The sequence below is a fragment of the Embiotoca jacksoni genome, unplaced genomic scaffold, assembly GCF_022577435.1.
Source record: "Embiotoca jacksoni isolate LCO1_2020_lvr unplaced genomic scaffold, fEmbJac1.0.p SCAF_9, whole genome shotgun sequence".
NCBI lineage: Eukaryota > Metazoa > Chordata > Actinopteri > Embiotocidae > Embiotoca > Embiotoca jacksoni.
Genome location: NW_027185447.1, coordinates 10081615 through 10098414, shown reverse-complemented (window position 1 = coordinate 10098414; position 16800 = coordinate 10081615). Strand labels below are relative to the sequence as shown.

Below are 16800 nucleotides of genomic sequence, written 5' to 3'. Positions count from 1 at the left end.
CAAAACCTAATGATGTAATCTAGTACGTTTGTAAATTAAATGATTTTACATTGGTTTAAGCAACTGTGCTGACCTCAACGTGGGGTAAAGCAAGGCTACAAATATAGAGATATATAGTAACCACTGTCCTTATGTAATTTCTGCACTCTGGTGAACTGCAGCATCTTGACTGCTGAAATCAGAGGGAGGGAAAAAACAAACAATAACAACCGCAGTGCAATATCGACAAATTCTGTTTAATATTGTGTGATACTCTTCTCTTAAAATACAGTCTTTTCTGAGGTAGACTATTACAGTTCAAGAACATTATCATCGCTTAAAACAGACATAAAAAAAAGACATGAAATAAATACTTTCATGTACAATATGCTGCAAAAATGAGGTAGAAATGGTTACAGAAAATATACAATAACCAAAAACAAAGGTACTGCGATAACAGATCAAAACGTACAAAATAAAAGCTTGTTTTGTTGGACAAACTGTCAGGAGTAGAGGGAAAAAGGAGCTCTAAGTCATCATTATCTTTTCATTTCTGTAATTACATATGACTAATCGCTGGCATTAGCAAGACTTTGCCGCTTGAGGCAGGAGTGGTTCTGTAATTTCTAAATGTGTGTTCAGTTTCTGAGACAGTGATCAGCATGCACAGTGGGGGTCACTCTGATTGATCTGGCTGTATGGCATGACTGAAGCCACCAGCTGGAGAGGGAAGGTTGTACTGTGATATAGGATTGCCGGACATCAATCAGACCACTTCCACTCCAGAGGAATCGGTGGAAGGGGACGGGGGGGTGGGGAGGAGATGCAACGCCACATGGCCACTGGGGCTTGTGGCCAGGAGGCAATCCAATCTAATGAGATTGCATTGGGGAGAGAGAAGAGAAAAAGAATCATGAGGGACACAGGGAAGGTGGTGGAGAGGGAGGGGGAGAGGGAGAGGAAAGGGTGGTAGGAAATATTACATCATACTGTGTATACCTCCTCAGGACCATGGCAACAGTCGAATACATATGACCTCTGCGCCTGCAGACCAGTGACTGGGTTTTTCCAGCTTGTTAAAACAGAACTGTAGGACTGCTGGGAAAGAGAAGGATCTGTATTGTCTACATGTTGGGTTCATCCACAATATGTACACATTAGCTGAGAAAGTTTTGACTTTGGGATTTGTTAAAAACTTGTTAAAACTTTGTGTTGTTGGTGTTTTTGTGCTCAAATGTTCTCTGTGATTGCACACGTGTGTGTGTTTTATATTTACATTTTCAAATGAGATTTTGCAGCAGTAAAACTATAAAGAGCAGACATGCATATACAGGGTATGTAAACACGAGATAACAGATTTACAAGCAGTTTGTCCAACAAAAAAGGAATATTTTCTGTATTCTACGTAGCATTTCTTGACAATCATCACTTCACCATAAACTACAATAAAAATAAAGAGTAAAAGAACAGAAAAAACATATTTATATATTCATATATAATAATACATGGATTTATGGCATCAAATATCCTTTGAAATACCTGAATTACATTCAATGTTACTCTTTGTAGCATATTCAAGTTTCTCTCCCGAGGTAAAAGCCCAGCTGCAGTGGGTATTACAAGACTGTCAGGTTTCTCCTCGCTCTTTTATCTCGGTCCGCGCCACTCTCTACTAAGACCCTAAGATTACATACATTCTTTATTTCATATTTCTGAGGTAAAGAAATTCTTCCTGAGCATTTCAAACAAGACTACATACTATGAAAACATAAAGGGTACGTGAAATAGAAAAACAGACATGCTGTAGGGGAAGCTGGATGTGCAGGTGGGTGAGTGTTGATCTTTAAGTGGATTTCTCAGGAAAACTGCAGTTGATGTGGAATGTGAATAATACAGTATGTTATCAGTGAATTGTACCATGTTAAGCGTGAGCATCGTGCCACTAGTGAGTTAAATAAGGATGCACAAGAAGTATTTCTACAACCAAACAAGTTGAGTGTAATTGTAAGATTTTCTTTGAACTGAACTCGTGGGCAGAGCAGGTGCAGGTTTGACTTTCATACTTTGTTTTTAGAATAGTAAGGAGTAGCTGTTGTGTCATGATTTGGTTACAAGCTATCAAGAATATTGATATACTGTGATTTGGAGGACCAGTCTATTGTGAAGTATTTTAACAGTATCGTTGCTTATGTATTTGGTTGGTCAAAAACTGTGGTTTGCTGAAATGTTGCTGATCCCAAGCCCTTTGTACTGAGTGATTAGTGACAATCCAATGACTAAATCAACATTAGGATAACATGGAAGTGGACTGGAAATAAATAGGATCCTGAGAGTAGCAGTCAAAGGGGGGATTTTCCAAACCCTGATTATCCATAATCTTGGACCACATCACCTAGCAACAAATAATTGATTTTGTCCTGGACCAAAGCTAATCAGGATCTCTGAGAGTATCCAAATAGATATCTGATTTTCCCATTGGCCAAACGACTAATACACTACCCCACTCAACAAGGCCAATTCATCTTTCTTTTCTTTGGGAAAAATAAAATATTGCGGGTATTTATAGAAAAACAAAAACAGCACACCATGGCATGCTTCTGCCAGTGAAACAACTTTGTCAGCCCTCCCATATCATTGAGCTTCTCTGGCCCTTTTGGCTGCATAATCTGTAATTACAAAACAACAACAACAAAACATTCCCAAGGCTTACTATGTCAAAAGCAAAGACAGGGTCGTAGTGCAGTCCGAGTACAGTGACTGGCTGCTTCCTCAGTGGCTATACATCTTGCTCCACTCTATACAAGTGTCCAGTTCTTTTGTGGTGGTGTGCGGCCGCACCTTGCAGAAGGCATTCTCAAAGTCTGTGAAGTCTGGGGGTTTCGAGGATGGTGTGAGGCCATGCATGGCTCCAGTTGGGGAGGATGCTGAGGAGAGCGCCTGCTGGCTAAGCTGCAGCAGTTCCCACACTGAGAAGCCTTCTGTGCGCTGCAGCACAGCGCCTAGCTCCCTCTCACTCAGGCTGCAGCCTTGGGGCGACAGCGCCTGCAGTAGCACCTGCCTGCACATACCCACATCAGGTAGGCCAACATGATATCGCTTGGCAAAGCCTCGATGAACGGCATCTTGTAACAGATCTGGCCTTCCAGTAGCACATACAAGAATCACCAGACCTGTGGTCCCCACCTGGGCTTTCTCAAGGGTGGTCAGCAGTATCTGCCTCATCCCCTCCTCTTCCATGGCCTCCACCTGGCTAAGTAGCACCACTGAAGGTTGCCGTGCTGCCGCCACCTGCAGCAGAGACCCCAGAATGTGCTCTGCTTCAGGATTCCCTTTAGAGGCCAGCATGGCTCCACTCAAGCGGTAGAAGGAAGCCCCCAACTGTGAAGCCAAGGAACGTGTAAGTGTTGTCTTACCCCCTCCCCTGGGCCCAAACAGCAGGACGGTTCTTGGTGGCCTCATCACTGGACTGGGCCTCAACACGGGCCACAGAAGGTCCTCCTCCAGGGCAGCCTTGACATGGGTGAGCCCGGCTAGCTCGCCCCAGCCCAGTGCCGGGCTGCAGTCCAATAACTCCCCATTGACAAGGTCCAACAGTCGGGGGTCTGGACTCTTCATAGTCTCAACAGTTGGAGTACATAATGGAGGGCGTTTGAGAGCCTGGGAGCGGTGGTGCTGCTGCTGCTGGGTGAAGCCCTGCTCTGCCATGCCATTCTCCCCTGTCATGCCTGCTGGAGGGCTGTACTCCCCTGATGCCCCAAACTGAGGAGACACCAGGGGTTGGGAGGAAGGCTTGCTGGGCTTAAAGGTTTGAGTGTCTGTGCTGCCTGAACTGCTGAAGCCATTTCCTCGGCACTCTGTTTTGTCATTCACACTGTAGGGTGAGTTTCCCCCAACCTTCAAGGGGTCATAGCTATATTTTCTGTACCGAGACCTGTCCCCACTCTCGTCCTCCTCAACACTCATCTCAAAAGCTTTTCTTTTTAAAGTCCCTCCAGACTCTGATGTCCCAAGGTTGGAGCTCTGGTAACTATAGCTGCCACCTACCACTGTAGGCCTTGAAGGAACGGGAGTAGGAGCTGGTAGACCTGAGGGCAGGTAAGTTGCAGAGTGGTGGCTGTAGCTGGGACCCAGGCTGGTCTGGGGAGGGTACGTGCTAGGTTGGTAGTTATAGATGGGTGTGGTAGGGCTATAGCTGGGCACTAGAGTTGGGGTCGATTGGAGAGTGTGAAGTGAGGCAGGGGGAAGTGCTGCACCGGGTTGTGGACAAAACCCTGAGGAAAGATAGGTGCCATTGTAGCTTGTGGGGTACTCGCTGGAACCACTGCAGGAGCTGCTGCCACTGTAGCCAGAGTCCGAGAGGTTACTGTTCACTACTGACACGCTGCTAACCCCTGGAGGGCCTGTGGATGTGGCTACAGTCTTGGAGCCTGAGAGGCTGTCATGGCCTCCAGGGGGCACCAGGGGATAGGAGGCATCAGTGCTATGTGTCAGTGGCCAAGGCTCCAGCTCAGTCTTCTGGCCGTTGAGGCCCCCAAAGGCTCCTGGCTCTGGGTAGGTGCCCACAGTAGGAGGCCGGTCATATGGTGAGTCCAGCACGCCAGAGTATTTCTCAGCGTATCGTTTCAACAAGTTGGAGGCTGTGAGGGCAGAGATGTCGTCATTGGCCCAGGCGTAGTTGTAGGAGCTGCGGCTGCGGCCAGAGAAGAATTCCGACTTGTGGGCCGGAGAGGAGGTGGTGGAGGAGACGTCCAGGTGCTGCTCAGGCCACTGGCTGAGGGGCTGGGCATGCTCTGGGTTCCAGTGCATCTTTAACAAGCCTGACAAAAGAATTACACAAGGAAACCAAGTTATTATTCTCCTCTCATTACAGTTATGTCAGAAAACATGATATCAGTGGAGCAGGCGTCATTATATTTTAAATAATTTTGGTAGAAAAACAGCTGTGTAGCTTAGTGGTCGATATATATATCCATTTTGGCCATAAAACATCTTTGTCAATTGCTTCCATTCCAGTGACTGGAAAGAAGATGTTTTCTTTCTTTTCTGTAATCTAAAAGATAATAACTAGATTATTGTTAGATATTGGTACAATTTTCTTTTTAGTATTGATTAGGTGCTTAAATTGTGAATATAAGATCCATTTTAACTACAGATATAAGTACATTCAGCTTGATATAATTCAGTTTAATAGAAGTTTAGACACTCTTCTGTGCCTGTTTGGCTCACTACCATGTACACAGTGGCACATGGTCTGAGCCCCTCCTCTCCAAGCAGCCACTGACAAAAACAGGTCTTTCCTCTGTTTGGAAAGAAACCTTTTTCAGTGTTTCCATTAAGCATGGTAGAAGGAAAAGGGTCAAATTTCCCAACAAGGGAGAGGAAGGTAATGGGGAGGTGAAGGGAGAAAGAGAAAGCTGCAGAAAGGAAGAGTGAAAGCAGATCAGTTGGTTGGATGTGTTGTTTTGCAGTTTCCCAGCTTATGTTGGTGTAGCGATAAGATCCTACTACTATTCCCTATACTGGAAGCATCTGCAGGTCTCCCAGAGGAGCTATTGTTATCTCCCCGTGCATGTGCACGGGCATCTGCACCCCCACCTACCACCCACCAATCCACCCACCCACCATACACCAGAGCTCCAAAAGCCCAGAGGCTGGCTGGACACAGGGAGGGAGTAGTGTGTGTGTGTGTGTGTGTGTGTGTGTGTGTGTGTGTGTGTGTGTGTATGTGTGTGTGTGTGTGTGTGTGTGTGTGTGTGTGTGTGTGTGTGCGCGTGTGCATGTGCATGTGTGCGTGTTTGGACAGTGGTGTGGTGAGAAAGAAAGAAAGAAAGGGGGGTGGGTTTGGAAATGCAGCATAGTGTGCTATTCATCAGCCATCTCCCATGGAACATTGGGAAAGTGGAATGTCTGTTCCTGTGGCTGACTTCAGCACCGGTTGAGGTCTGATTGATCATCACCGAGTTAACAGGAAAAAGGGCAGCCAAAAAAAAGATTTTTTTTTTTTTTTTTTTTCCCATAAATCCTGTTTTCCATCCATGTCCCTTCATGCAATGGTCTTTTCTTTTCTTTTTTTCCCAGTAAAAGATGCATTCAATAAGCAGTTAAAAACTTTCCTTGCCCAAATGTATAATGCATCTGCCTATATTGATATATATCACATTATTGTGGTTATAGAATCATCTATTTCATGAAGAGTAGCACTGCTTCTTGCTGAAGCATTAGCTTGACATTCCACACATAGCTTGGCATTATTGAACTGTCTCGATTTACCCTGAGGTGAGGACTACTCCAACCAGAAACAGGGAGGTAAAAAGGAATATGGCAGAAGCCGTCATTGCTGCCCTCGCTGCCTTTCCTTCAGTGGACGCCTGATGATTCATTATTCATGGCTGTCTGTGTGTGTGGAGCCAGGATTCTTATTGCCATTTAAATCAAATCTCAATACCCACAGCCTGAGATCCTACTGCTGCTCTCCCGCTCTCCAGCTCACCTCCTAAACTTTGGCCTCTTTCTTGTCCCGATTTCCAAACGTCCCCATGTGTGTTTTCAGATTACGCCCGTTGTTTATTCAGTCAGATGAGAACAGCAGACCAGATGGCCATTGGATTAACATGTCCGTCATATTCAAATGCACTGCCTTAAGTTCCCAATAGCCAAACCAGTTCAAGTACTTCCCTAAACTGCAGCCAACCCACACGGCCATACACCCACCGCAGCAAGATGTACAAGAACATTTTCGCACTCTGTTCACTTGTATTTTTACAAACATGCTGAAGATATTGGCTCGTCCACACCCAGATGACCACATATTTTTTTGTGGTCTGACTTGCAGGTCTTTGTCCAGGCTTCAGAAACCATATATGTCCTGCCGGCCCTTCCCATCTGCAGCCCAACCAGTTTGTGAGCAGCCCCAATAATGGGCCCTGTGTGACAAAGATGGATGAGAGCCCAGGGGAGCTCATAAAACCTGCAGGGAGGGAGGGAGGGGTGGAATAAGGCATGGATGGAGGGAGGGAGCGGAAAGAGTGGACAGCAGGCGCTTCGTCCTTTCTAAGCGGACTGGAGCAGACATTAGAGGACTCAGTGAGGCGGGCTAACTGCTGTCCACTCCATCATCAGAGTAGCACCACTCCAGAATGGTACACTACTCCCCTGACCAGTGTAATGACCAGCTGCCCGTACCTGAAAAACCAATTCACTGCTAAATCTGAGAGTTATTACTTTCTATAAATTCTTTTAAAAAGTGCCTTATACCATAATTTCTATTTGTACACAGAGAGTAAGATGAGTGATAGAGCGCCTTTCACCCCTGGTGAAAACAGCAGGGTTGCAGCGCAGTTTAGCCCTTTCCATGTAATTAGATCTCGCCTTCTGCTGGATTGTGGTTTTTAGAGCAGTAGCCCGCCACAGTAAACTGAGCAAGCTCTAATCTACACTTAAATCAGAGCCATCATGTAGATTAATTCACTGGAGGGACAGGAAGAAAACTAAGAGTAGAAGTAGGAAATCAGGACAATGTTAGCATACTGTGGATGGCAGTGAAATCATTGGATTAATTTAAATATGTGCTTTAGTACGATGCTAGATTGTAAATGATCCTATACTGCGTAGAAACAAGACAATGCACTACTATAGAAATTTGTGAATTTTGTTATCCAACTGTGACTAGCATTGCTGCATCATTTACTTAAATCATGATAGTTTTTTCAGCTTCAATAATGGAAAAAAAAAATTCCGCCTCACAATCCCATCAACTCTATTTTACTCATATCAGAGGAGGTTTATGGAATAAAAACAAATTTATTAAGAAAGGACAAGAACACAGATATGTTTGAAAAAGGGGGTATCCTGTTCATTCAATTATTTTGGAAACTTTTGTTTCTGTTTTCAACATAAGTAAAGCTGCTCTGTGATCTAGTCACAGCAGGCCTGGCAAAGTATTTAATATATTTTATCATTTATCAGTTGCACTGTTGACTTTAAGGACCAGGTTTCTGTAGATATGTAAGCGCATTGCTCTTCTATCGACTGATGGCCTTGCTTGGCTGCGTGGAGGTTGATAAGAACCTCCTGTGTATGCACATGAAACTTCCCCCTATTTGTGTGAATGTGTGTTCTTGGCCCCAGGAGAGACAGATGTTCTTCTGCTGACCGCCTTACTGTTTGTGCGGCCATTGTGGTGGACGACCATCCAGCAGACGTGCGTGGATCGGACAGTCCAGTTGGCCCTGAGACAAAGCCTAAAGGATCCTATTGTCAGGGGCCAGTCTAATTATGGAAATCTTATTAATCTATTCAGCAGCAGTCCACTGGCAGCTTTTGTGTCAGCCTGGGATTTATTGAGGGACCTGTGCGAGTTGCATCCTATTGTGGAAGTGCGTGATGAAGACAGTGGCACGGCTTGCTTTAGCCGAGGCCGGCTTTACTTTGAGGAGGCCCTACAATTAAATTTAGACTGCTTAATGGTTCTGGGGGACAGTGTGGGGAGTATTGAGATTTCTGCGCTCAAATGCTCTGCCACCTACAAAGTCATCGAATGTCCTGTTGACTAGGTGAAACTGAAGTAGCCTTTGGCCCGTAAAGGCTGGTATTACTCTCGACTGTGTTGTGGTGTCCTATAAAAGAAGTATCGGTGGGTGAGGTGAAACGTTATCTTGGCAGGAAGCCCTGGAGGGCTCTGGGGCCATTTCACAGCTCCCCTAAGGTTGCTTTCCCCTTCTTCTCTCCCGTTGTTTTCCATGCCCCGAGGAACAAAACAGACACGGCTGCAACAAGCCTTCTGGGACAGTGCGCTATTAAACTGTGCCGATTGTGAAGAGGCCGCTTGTAAACAAGAGCGCTGCGGATCAATCCAATCAGGCTTTTATTCCGGGTTGAGCTCCAACCCATCCACCGACCTGAGAAAACCACCAACACCTCCACTCCATCATACTCCTCCACACAGAGACACGAATCAAGTGGAGCAACATGCTTTTAAAACCAAGATGCACACCGACGCATAAAACTTTGAATACGTTGTTTTTAATTTTTTATATATAGACCTGACACAGATGGTCTCTTATCTGACACTAAAAACTATTACACCAAGAAAGACTTCACTGCAGTATTCAAAAGTTGCCCTGAAAGTCATTAGATTTATATTTTGTGTCAAGACATTGTGCAACTAAATCTCTCTCTCTTCTTTAAAAGAAATCTGTTAGCCTTAAAGACTGCTGGAGTAAAAGGGTAATTCTGTATGTTCAACAAGGACGTAAAATATACTGAACGAAATCTCAACACGAACAAGTACACTTGACGCTGGACACCAAATTCTTTAAATACTTCAGAACAAAAAGCTGCAGAGAGGGTAGTTTCAAATAGTTTTGAGAATGCTGCTCTGGCTGTTGTGGCAGCTTGTCGGGTATTCAATTTAGTCAACCTCTCAGAAAACAGTCGCTTTAAAGGAAAAAGCTTTCAATACCAAGCACAGACACCGCAAAGGCAGAAAGACAGGCAGAAAGCGGAGAGAAGGGCAGAGTGTGACGGACACTATATTTGTGCTGATAAATCACAAAGTTGATGCTCTCATGACTGCATAAGTTGTTATGTATTCAGCAAGCACAAGCTGATCAATGAGTTATTGGACGAAACTCCACCTTGATGGTCATAAATATGTAGAACAAATGATCTCTCCCTTCAGGAATCTTTAAACATGACTATTCATTTTAGGCAAACATATCCAACAAGCTGCTTCAAACAAGAAATGTGATAAATGATCACGGGTTTAGTGTGCAAAGCAAGAAAAAAACTTATTTATGTTTGTTGTCGTGATTCATCGTTCGAAGCCCCTTAAGTCCGCTGTTCTCAAGTTCACTGTGATTTACGACACTAATATCAAGCAGGACATTCTTTCTGGGCTGTACACCGCTGCATATTACCGGTGTGTCGTAAAAACTCCAATCTGAGAGGTGGGCCACATTTCACTGCGTGGCTGGTCGAGACAGTAGAAAATTGTCTCTGACCGTTGCTCCCACTTTGGCATGAAGTACACATTTTATCAGTTCACTTTGTACCTGAACATAATGATCATAAATTCCTCACAGATATTGTGGATTACGTATGTTGTACTATTCTCATGTTACACTATGTCTTGTTACCCTGTACAGTGTTACCCCACAGATGCTGGATAGCCTCTGTTATTGTGTGGGGTATTGCCAAAAAGCTGTTAAAGGAAGAGCAAGGTCAGTTCTTGAGACCCTTGCCAAACCGCCTTAAGACAGGGATAATGTGAACACTGGACAACAGGGATCATCATATATCAGACATGCATAATTGGGCATTGCTAGGGAAAATTATTATGAATCTATGCGTTAGTCACGGGCCTGCTATCGCTCAAAAGAAACACAATTCCACACTCCCACTCTGCCTCTCGCTCCCTCTGGCTCATCTGCTCTCTTTCATGGCCCTAAAAAGATGTAATAACAGAAGAGTGCGGGAGCTCTATTGGGGAGTTTTCACACCTGCTGCCCAGAGCACGAGCAGACGCAGCTCTTTTCAAACACGCCTCACCAATCCGGTCCCAGGAGGAAGGAGCCCATCTCCTGCAGTGGCATTGAGGGATGTCCTCTGTGTCTCTCTCCCTATCGCTGTACTTTTTATCTTTCTGTGGATAGAGCTATCTGTACTTCATGTATCAGAATGACAGTTTGACTTACTCTATTTTTTTGTTTCATCTTCCTCTGGGAATGTTCCAGGCCAGCTGTCAGAAGAGTTTTTGTCAGCTTATATTGTTTTATTAGAAGAAAAGAACAATATGACAAAATTGCACAGAGTATTTTGAACAAATGCAAAACACTAAATGATCAAACTAGATCTGTAATCAAATATAGTTAAGATAAACAGCAATTAACATTTAAAACCAATCAGCAGTATAAGCCTGTATGTGTTAAATCATTAAATGCTGTTATTTTGCAGAGCGGATGGAGAGGAGCAGCAGCCAAACTACTTGATGGCATTTGTTAAACATTGATTAATTGACAAACATGTTTAGAATTGCTAATGATAGTGCAGCAAAAGTCCCATCTGAGAGGTTGCTCCTTTTGCAGCACTTTTTCTCAGTACTCTCCAAAACTAGAAAGGCTCTGGAATAATTGCTGGATGCGTCACTTCATGCTCGTAATTTTAGAAACAACTCCCCCATCCCCCGTGCCTGCGAACGCACGTCCACAAATGGCAGAAGCCTGTCCACCACCACCCCTCCTCCTTCCCTTCAAGAAAAACAGGGTCCCTATTTTTTGTGACTGCAGGCTGGCTTTAGGTCATTGTGTCCACTAATATATCAAAGAACAGCTGTCCTAGGGCTCTGTGATGACCAATCACCCCCTCCATCTGTCTCACTCACCCAATCTCTCACTGGCTCTATCTCCTCCTCTTCAGCTCGATCTTTTCCGTCCAATCTCCTTCTATCCTCGTTTCTCTGCTTCTCGGCACCTCCCTTGTTTCCCCCATTTTCAGTGAGCATGTTGCGTTCCCCCCTCTCTGTCCAAATCCTCTGGCCCCTCTGTGCTCCCAACTTATTCTCCCAGCACATGGACAGCTCGGGGATTTGTTGTTTTTCTGTTAGTACATGCACAAACTGGAGAACGCTCAATATATCCAGCAGCTACACTTCCCTCTCTGGCAGTGCATTTTATGATCACTACACTACAAACACCTAATGGCATAGCGATTAAAGTATGTTATTTCTCAAGTGTAGTCATTTACTAATTAGCTGGTGCCTGGTGTGAAAGACGTGTCACATTGTCGAGCTCTGAATTTCTGCTGCCTCAGGAATTCAGTGAAGTGTTGCCATCCAAACGAGCCTCACCACCCTGCTTCTTAATTGGAGGCTTAATGGGAGCAGAGGTCTCCTTAATGAGCTGATAAACCCTTGGAGAGACAGAGCACAGGGCCCGTGGACTCACAGGGCCCTGGGTCCTTCACCTTCTTTTCTTGTGGACACAGACGCATGCAAACATACACATACACACAACCACACACACACTGGAGGCTAATTAGAGCCCATTCACACCCACACTAATGATCCTAGCACTTATTCACACACACTTCAGCAGGCTGTGTGTTTACTCAAGGGCCTGACAGACCCCTCTACTGCACCACTCATACCACTCTGCCTACAATAGACATAGACGCTGGCATGGCCCTCCAACCTGCTCCTTTAGGGGCCAGGATGAGATCTGCTCCTTTTTCTCTTTACAAACTGCTCCATGACTTAGCAGAGTCTTTCACAAAGACACTCTCACAAAACATAAAAACAGAGCCAGGGAAAGAAAGGAGAGAGGGGTCAGTCAGAGGAGAGCTATAAAAACTGCCAGATCTGGACTTGTGTGGAGTTGCTGTGTGTATGTGTGTGTGCTGTTTTAAAAGAAAAGGTATCGCTACACTAGCGGGGCCCCCAGCAACAAGAGTTAGGGCACTCCTGGGTTGGCGGCCTGGGACTGATTTAAGAGCGTGTTTGAAGTGCAGATTACAGATTCTTTGCACCAAATCCCTCCAGGAGTATCCATGGCCCCTGGAATCTCTCTCAGGTTTCTTCTCAGGTCCGGCCATAGCTGTTCGCCCCAGCTTGAAGTATTCTGGACTGGACGGAGACAAGGACCAAGGCCGGACACGCCAAGGAGTAATGAGACATACACTGGCTGCATATGAGATCTTAATCCTTGAGAGTGGATGTGTAAAAGTAGTCCTGATAAGACTGAAGTGTGTACCTGTCCATGTCGTGTCACATCATGTGCTTTAATACGCTGGGACTCGACTATGTGCGGGAACAGAAATACCTACAGCAGGAGTCAGAAGTAGCGCTAGTAAGCAGTAATGCTCCACATTCCCACAAAGGGGATTCCAACATGAAGGTGAGAGTCTTCGCATGTCCTACACATACGCGCTGCAGAATCATGACTTCAGTCTTTAACGAAAAGACACTGAGCTGCAGTGTCACCAGCAAGTACAGGGGCGTGTTTGTGTGTCACTGGTCTGAGAGCAAACAGTATGACTACCTAACACTGCTGTGTGTGGTCGATCCCTCTGTCCACACACACACACACACACACACACACACACACACACACACCACACACACACACACACACACACACACACACTATCAGGTTGTTCCCTGTACGGCTGTTTTCTGCAGAAATGCTGCAGAACAGAGCGATGATGTACATGAAAAAACCATCAAGCTGCGGGAAAGATAAGAAGAAAACCAGCACTCTGCGTCCTGATCATAAAAACAAAGGTTAAGTACGTAGTGTACTTGAAGATTCCCATGAAGGACCAGCAGCTTAAGCACTCTTAAGGCATGCTAACTATTCCACCATCAATTTGTGACATTCTTGGACTTCCACTCCAGCAGCACTGGGTGCATTCAGTCAGTGTGGACCAGCAGGGTGCAGGGAGCTGATGGAACAACCAGTTTAACAGGCCTCTGTGGGAAGCAGCTCAAACATGCGTGATGTGGATGTTCTTGCAAAGTAATGGTCCATCAGAGTTATCTCAACAACTCTGCCTAGTTCCATTTGCAGCTATAAACATTATAGAAAAATTATTTTGGGGGAACTGCCTTTAAATCAACCAAAACCCACTTGTGACAGGACATGTTTCATAACAACATGAGAGGTCAACTACTTATTCGGCTATTTCAGGGGTGAAATTTACAAAAAGCAAACAAAGAGTCATGGTTGCTGTCAAACATCTGCTCATGATGCTTCATTCAAGACGTTTTGTTCACACACCCACACACTTACCCACGCTGCTTCTGCACCCCATTTCTTTTAAATGCTTCAAAAAACAATCAGAAGTTTCTATAATCAATTTTGAAGTCATACTTTTTAAATTAAGCATTCTGGTTGAATTCTCCCTCTTTTCTTGTAACTGTCATGCCAATAATGCTCCTTTGAGGCGAGTTAAAGAGCTGGGAAAAGGGGGCTCTTGAGGCCGAGGCCACGGAGGCAGCCCCATGCTGGCCGGCAAACAATGCTGTTTTGGAGAGCCAGAGCACTGGACTCAAATGAAACCTGGTGGGAGGCTGCACTGGCGGGGGGAGAGGCCAACACTGGACACATCAGTTATTAGGTCAGCATTGAAGGGAGAAAAGAGAGAGAGAGGAGAAAAAGGAGGGAGAGCAGGGGGCAGCATATGTGGTGCTGAGTCCTGAGCGGTATTGGTAAACTGACACTTGCAGAACCTGAGGGGTTTCTGCAGTTTAAAACCATCAGCCCTCCAACCTCATCCGCCTGCTGATGAAACATTCAGACAGGGCCGGTGCCCAGGGTTTAGCGTTTCCACGGTGCGCATCAAGGAAAAAGTCAAGTTTCTGCACAGAGGCTGATCTTCAGTCGCCTGTGCATTTGTTCACTCTGTTTGCAAACTACAGAACACAGTGTTCATTGCTGCTTATTTTTGGAGAGGGGGGCTCATTGATTCAGGCAAAGTCCAACAAAGTCAAGTGAGTGTGTTTGGTGTGTAGGGTGGAGAGAAAGAAGGGTATGGTGTACTCACTATAGGGGACAATAGGACTCAGCATTCTGTGGAGCTGGTCTCAGTAAGGAGGAATGCTGTTTTGTAGATGCCAGCTAAGGTTAGCGCCCATCCGGCTGTAGTCCATCACTGGCATGAGCTTGCACTGACAACAGAACAACCCTGAGAGAGAGAAAGAAAGAGAGAGAGAGCACGGGAGAGAGAGGGAGAGGGAGAGAGGGACAGTTACTGGCTGCTGCACAATGTCTGGATAAACACTCACTTGTCAACCAACCCTTTCAGCCGAGCTCACACGGCAACACATACAAACACAAGGCCCAGAATTGAACCATGATAGAGTATGATAGAATTACTGACCAACCTGAGAAGTCTGAGCTTAACAAAAACAAAATTCACTCACACACACACACACACACAATCTACCAAATTCAGGCACACAAGGGCATTCATTATAGACCAGCATTAAGCTGATTGTGAAGCCCTCTCTAAAGAGGGCTTTCTAAATCTGCCTCACAAAAAGACTCGTGCATACCATTGCTCTGTGCACTGGGGCAATAAAGACTGCATTCTTAGGACACCAAACACTTTTGGAGTTGTATCAGCAAAATTAATTGGAAAAAATGTTTCCTGGAACGACAAAGTTTCACCTTTCAAGCAAATAATACACCTCGGATTCAGTTGTACTAAAGATTGAATCATACTTTTTTTCAAATATATTAATATTAGAGATGTAGAGAAAACTAAATCATTCAAAGCCCAAATAAAATACAGCAAATCTCTTGGGCTGCAATGTCGCATTTTAATCATGCACAGATTAAAGTAAATTTAATCCAGTTTCTATTCTTTTATTCTGTTATAAAGCACCTCTGAGGTAGCTCGTGGGATTAAAATAACTATGAACATTCATTTTTTTTTCATTTTAGCCATTTGTGTTGTTCGTTAGATCTATGTACACCAAAAAACAATTTTAAGTCACATTGATTACGAAGAAAATGCAGTGGGGAAAAAAAACACTTTCTATTGAACAAATCAAACTGTCAAGCTGCGACATTTTCAGTCACAATTACACATAGATATTTCAATAAATATATGGTTTATCTGTGTGAAAAGGTCATGCATCAGAACATTTTAAATATGTAAAATAACTTTAACACCAGTATCTTGTGCAACATTACTACTGTGTTAATGGAGACTATTTGTGCTCACAAGGCTGTTATCAATATACATTCCCTCATGTTCACATGGAAGAGAAATTACGCAATGACCACACGGCTGTCCCTGGACACCACAGGCTTCACGCACTATACCGTCTCCGACTAGGACTCCTTCTGCTCTAACTGACAGTAAACTTTTAACACTCAGCCCTGAACAACTAACTGCACTATAGCAGCAAACCACAGCTTCCACTTTAAACAAACAGAGCTCTGTCCCTGAACAGTTCAATGAGAGGCTGCAGGGAGAAGCCAGAGTTGGGAGGTTTTGGTTTGCTCAGGGAAATGTCTCATGGTCAGCGGCCAAAGGAGGAGAGCTGCTTGAACACGTTCAGTCCTCCTCCAACTTTAGCCAGTGAGCAGAGCCAAGTTAAACAGCAGGAATAGCAGCAGGCTATGACAGCAGATCAACACATAGATGCAGAGGAGAGAAGCAGCTTTACCTTTTCATGCCTGCATGTCCTCCATCAGATCTGAAAGCGCTAGGATAATCCCTGGAGCAGACCAGACCTGTGTGTGCACTGCTATGCTTTTTTTCCACATATGGGACACAACTCTGCTCTCCCCCCCCCCTCCTCCTCCCCCCCCTCCGCCCTCTCTCTCTCTCTCTCTCTCTCTCTCTCTCTCTCTCTCTCTCTCTCTCTCTCTCTCTCTCTCTCTCTGGCCAGTGACAACAGACTGAACACTCAGCTCCCCTCCCCCATGGATCTCCCATCCCCCTCTCCCTCCCCTCCTCTCTTTACGCTAAAAGTATTTAAGTAGGAAGAGAGAGAAATAAGGGGAGTGCAGCAGGGAGGGTGGGGGACTGACCAATCATCCTCTGAAGGAGAGAGAGAGAGAGGGCACTTATACTGAGGCCTGCACACAGAGGACAGTGGAGGGAGAGTTTTTGGTTGGAGGGAAATGACCAGTGTAAATTTGATTTGGCCTGGGAGGATTAAGAAAGATTAACAGTGGTCAGAGTGTGGTGAAAACACAATGGGAAACTCTTCTATTTTTTTCTGTGGCAGACTAAAACAGATAAAAAAAAAAAAAATCAATTAGGCTACTTATTGCTGGTTAAAAAATATCACTTAACTAATTACCCAAAAGT

At 44.9% G+C, this 16800-nt stretch overlaps 1 protein-coding gene across 1 annotated transcript; it reads right to left on the bottom strand.

Moving 5' to 3' along the window:
- Window positions 1-215: 215 nt before the first annotated feature.
- On the bottom strand, window positions 216-16207 carry fignl2 (fidgetin like 2). Its single transcript, XM_069141419.1, has 3 exons — window positions 16151-16207; window positions 14518-14658; window positions 216-4796 (listed from the first exon to the last, which is right to left on the bottom strand). Exons 2-3 carry the CDS (start codon window positions 14540-14542, stop codon window positions 2749-2751), a joined length of 2073 nt encoding a protein of 690 aa, XP_068997520.1. The 5' UTR covers window positions 14543-14658; window positions 16151-16207; the 3' UTR covers window positions 216-2748.
- Window positions 16208-16800: the final 593 nt, after the last annotated feature.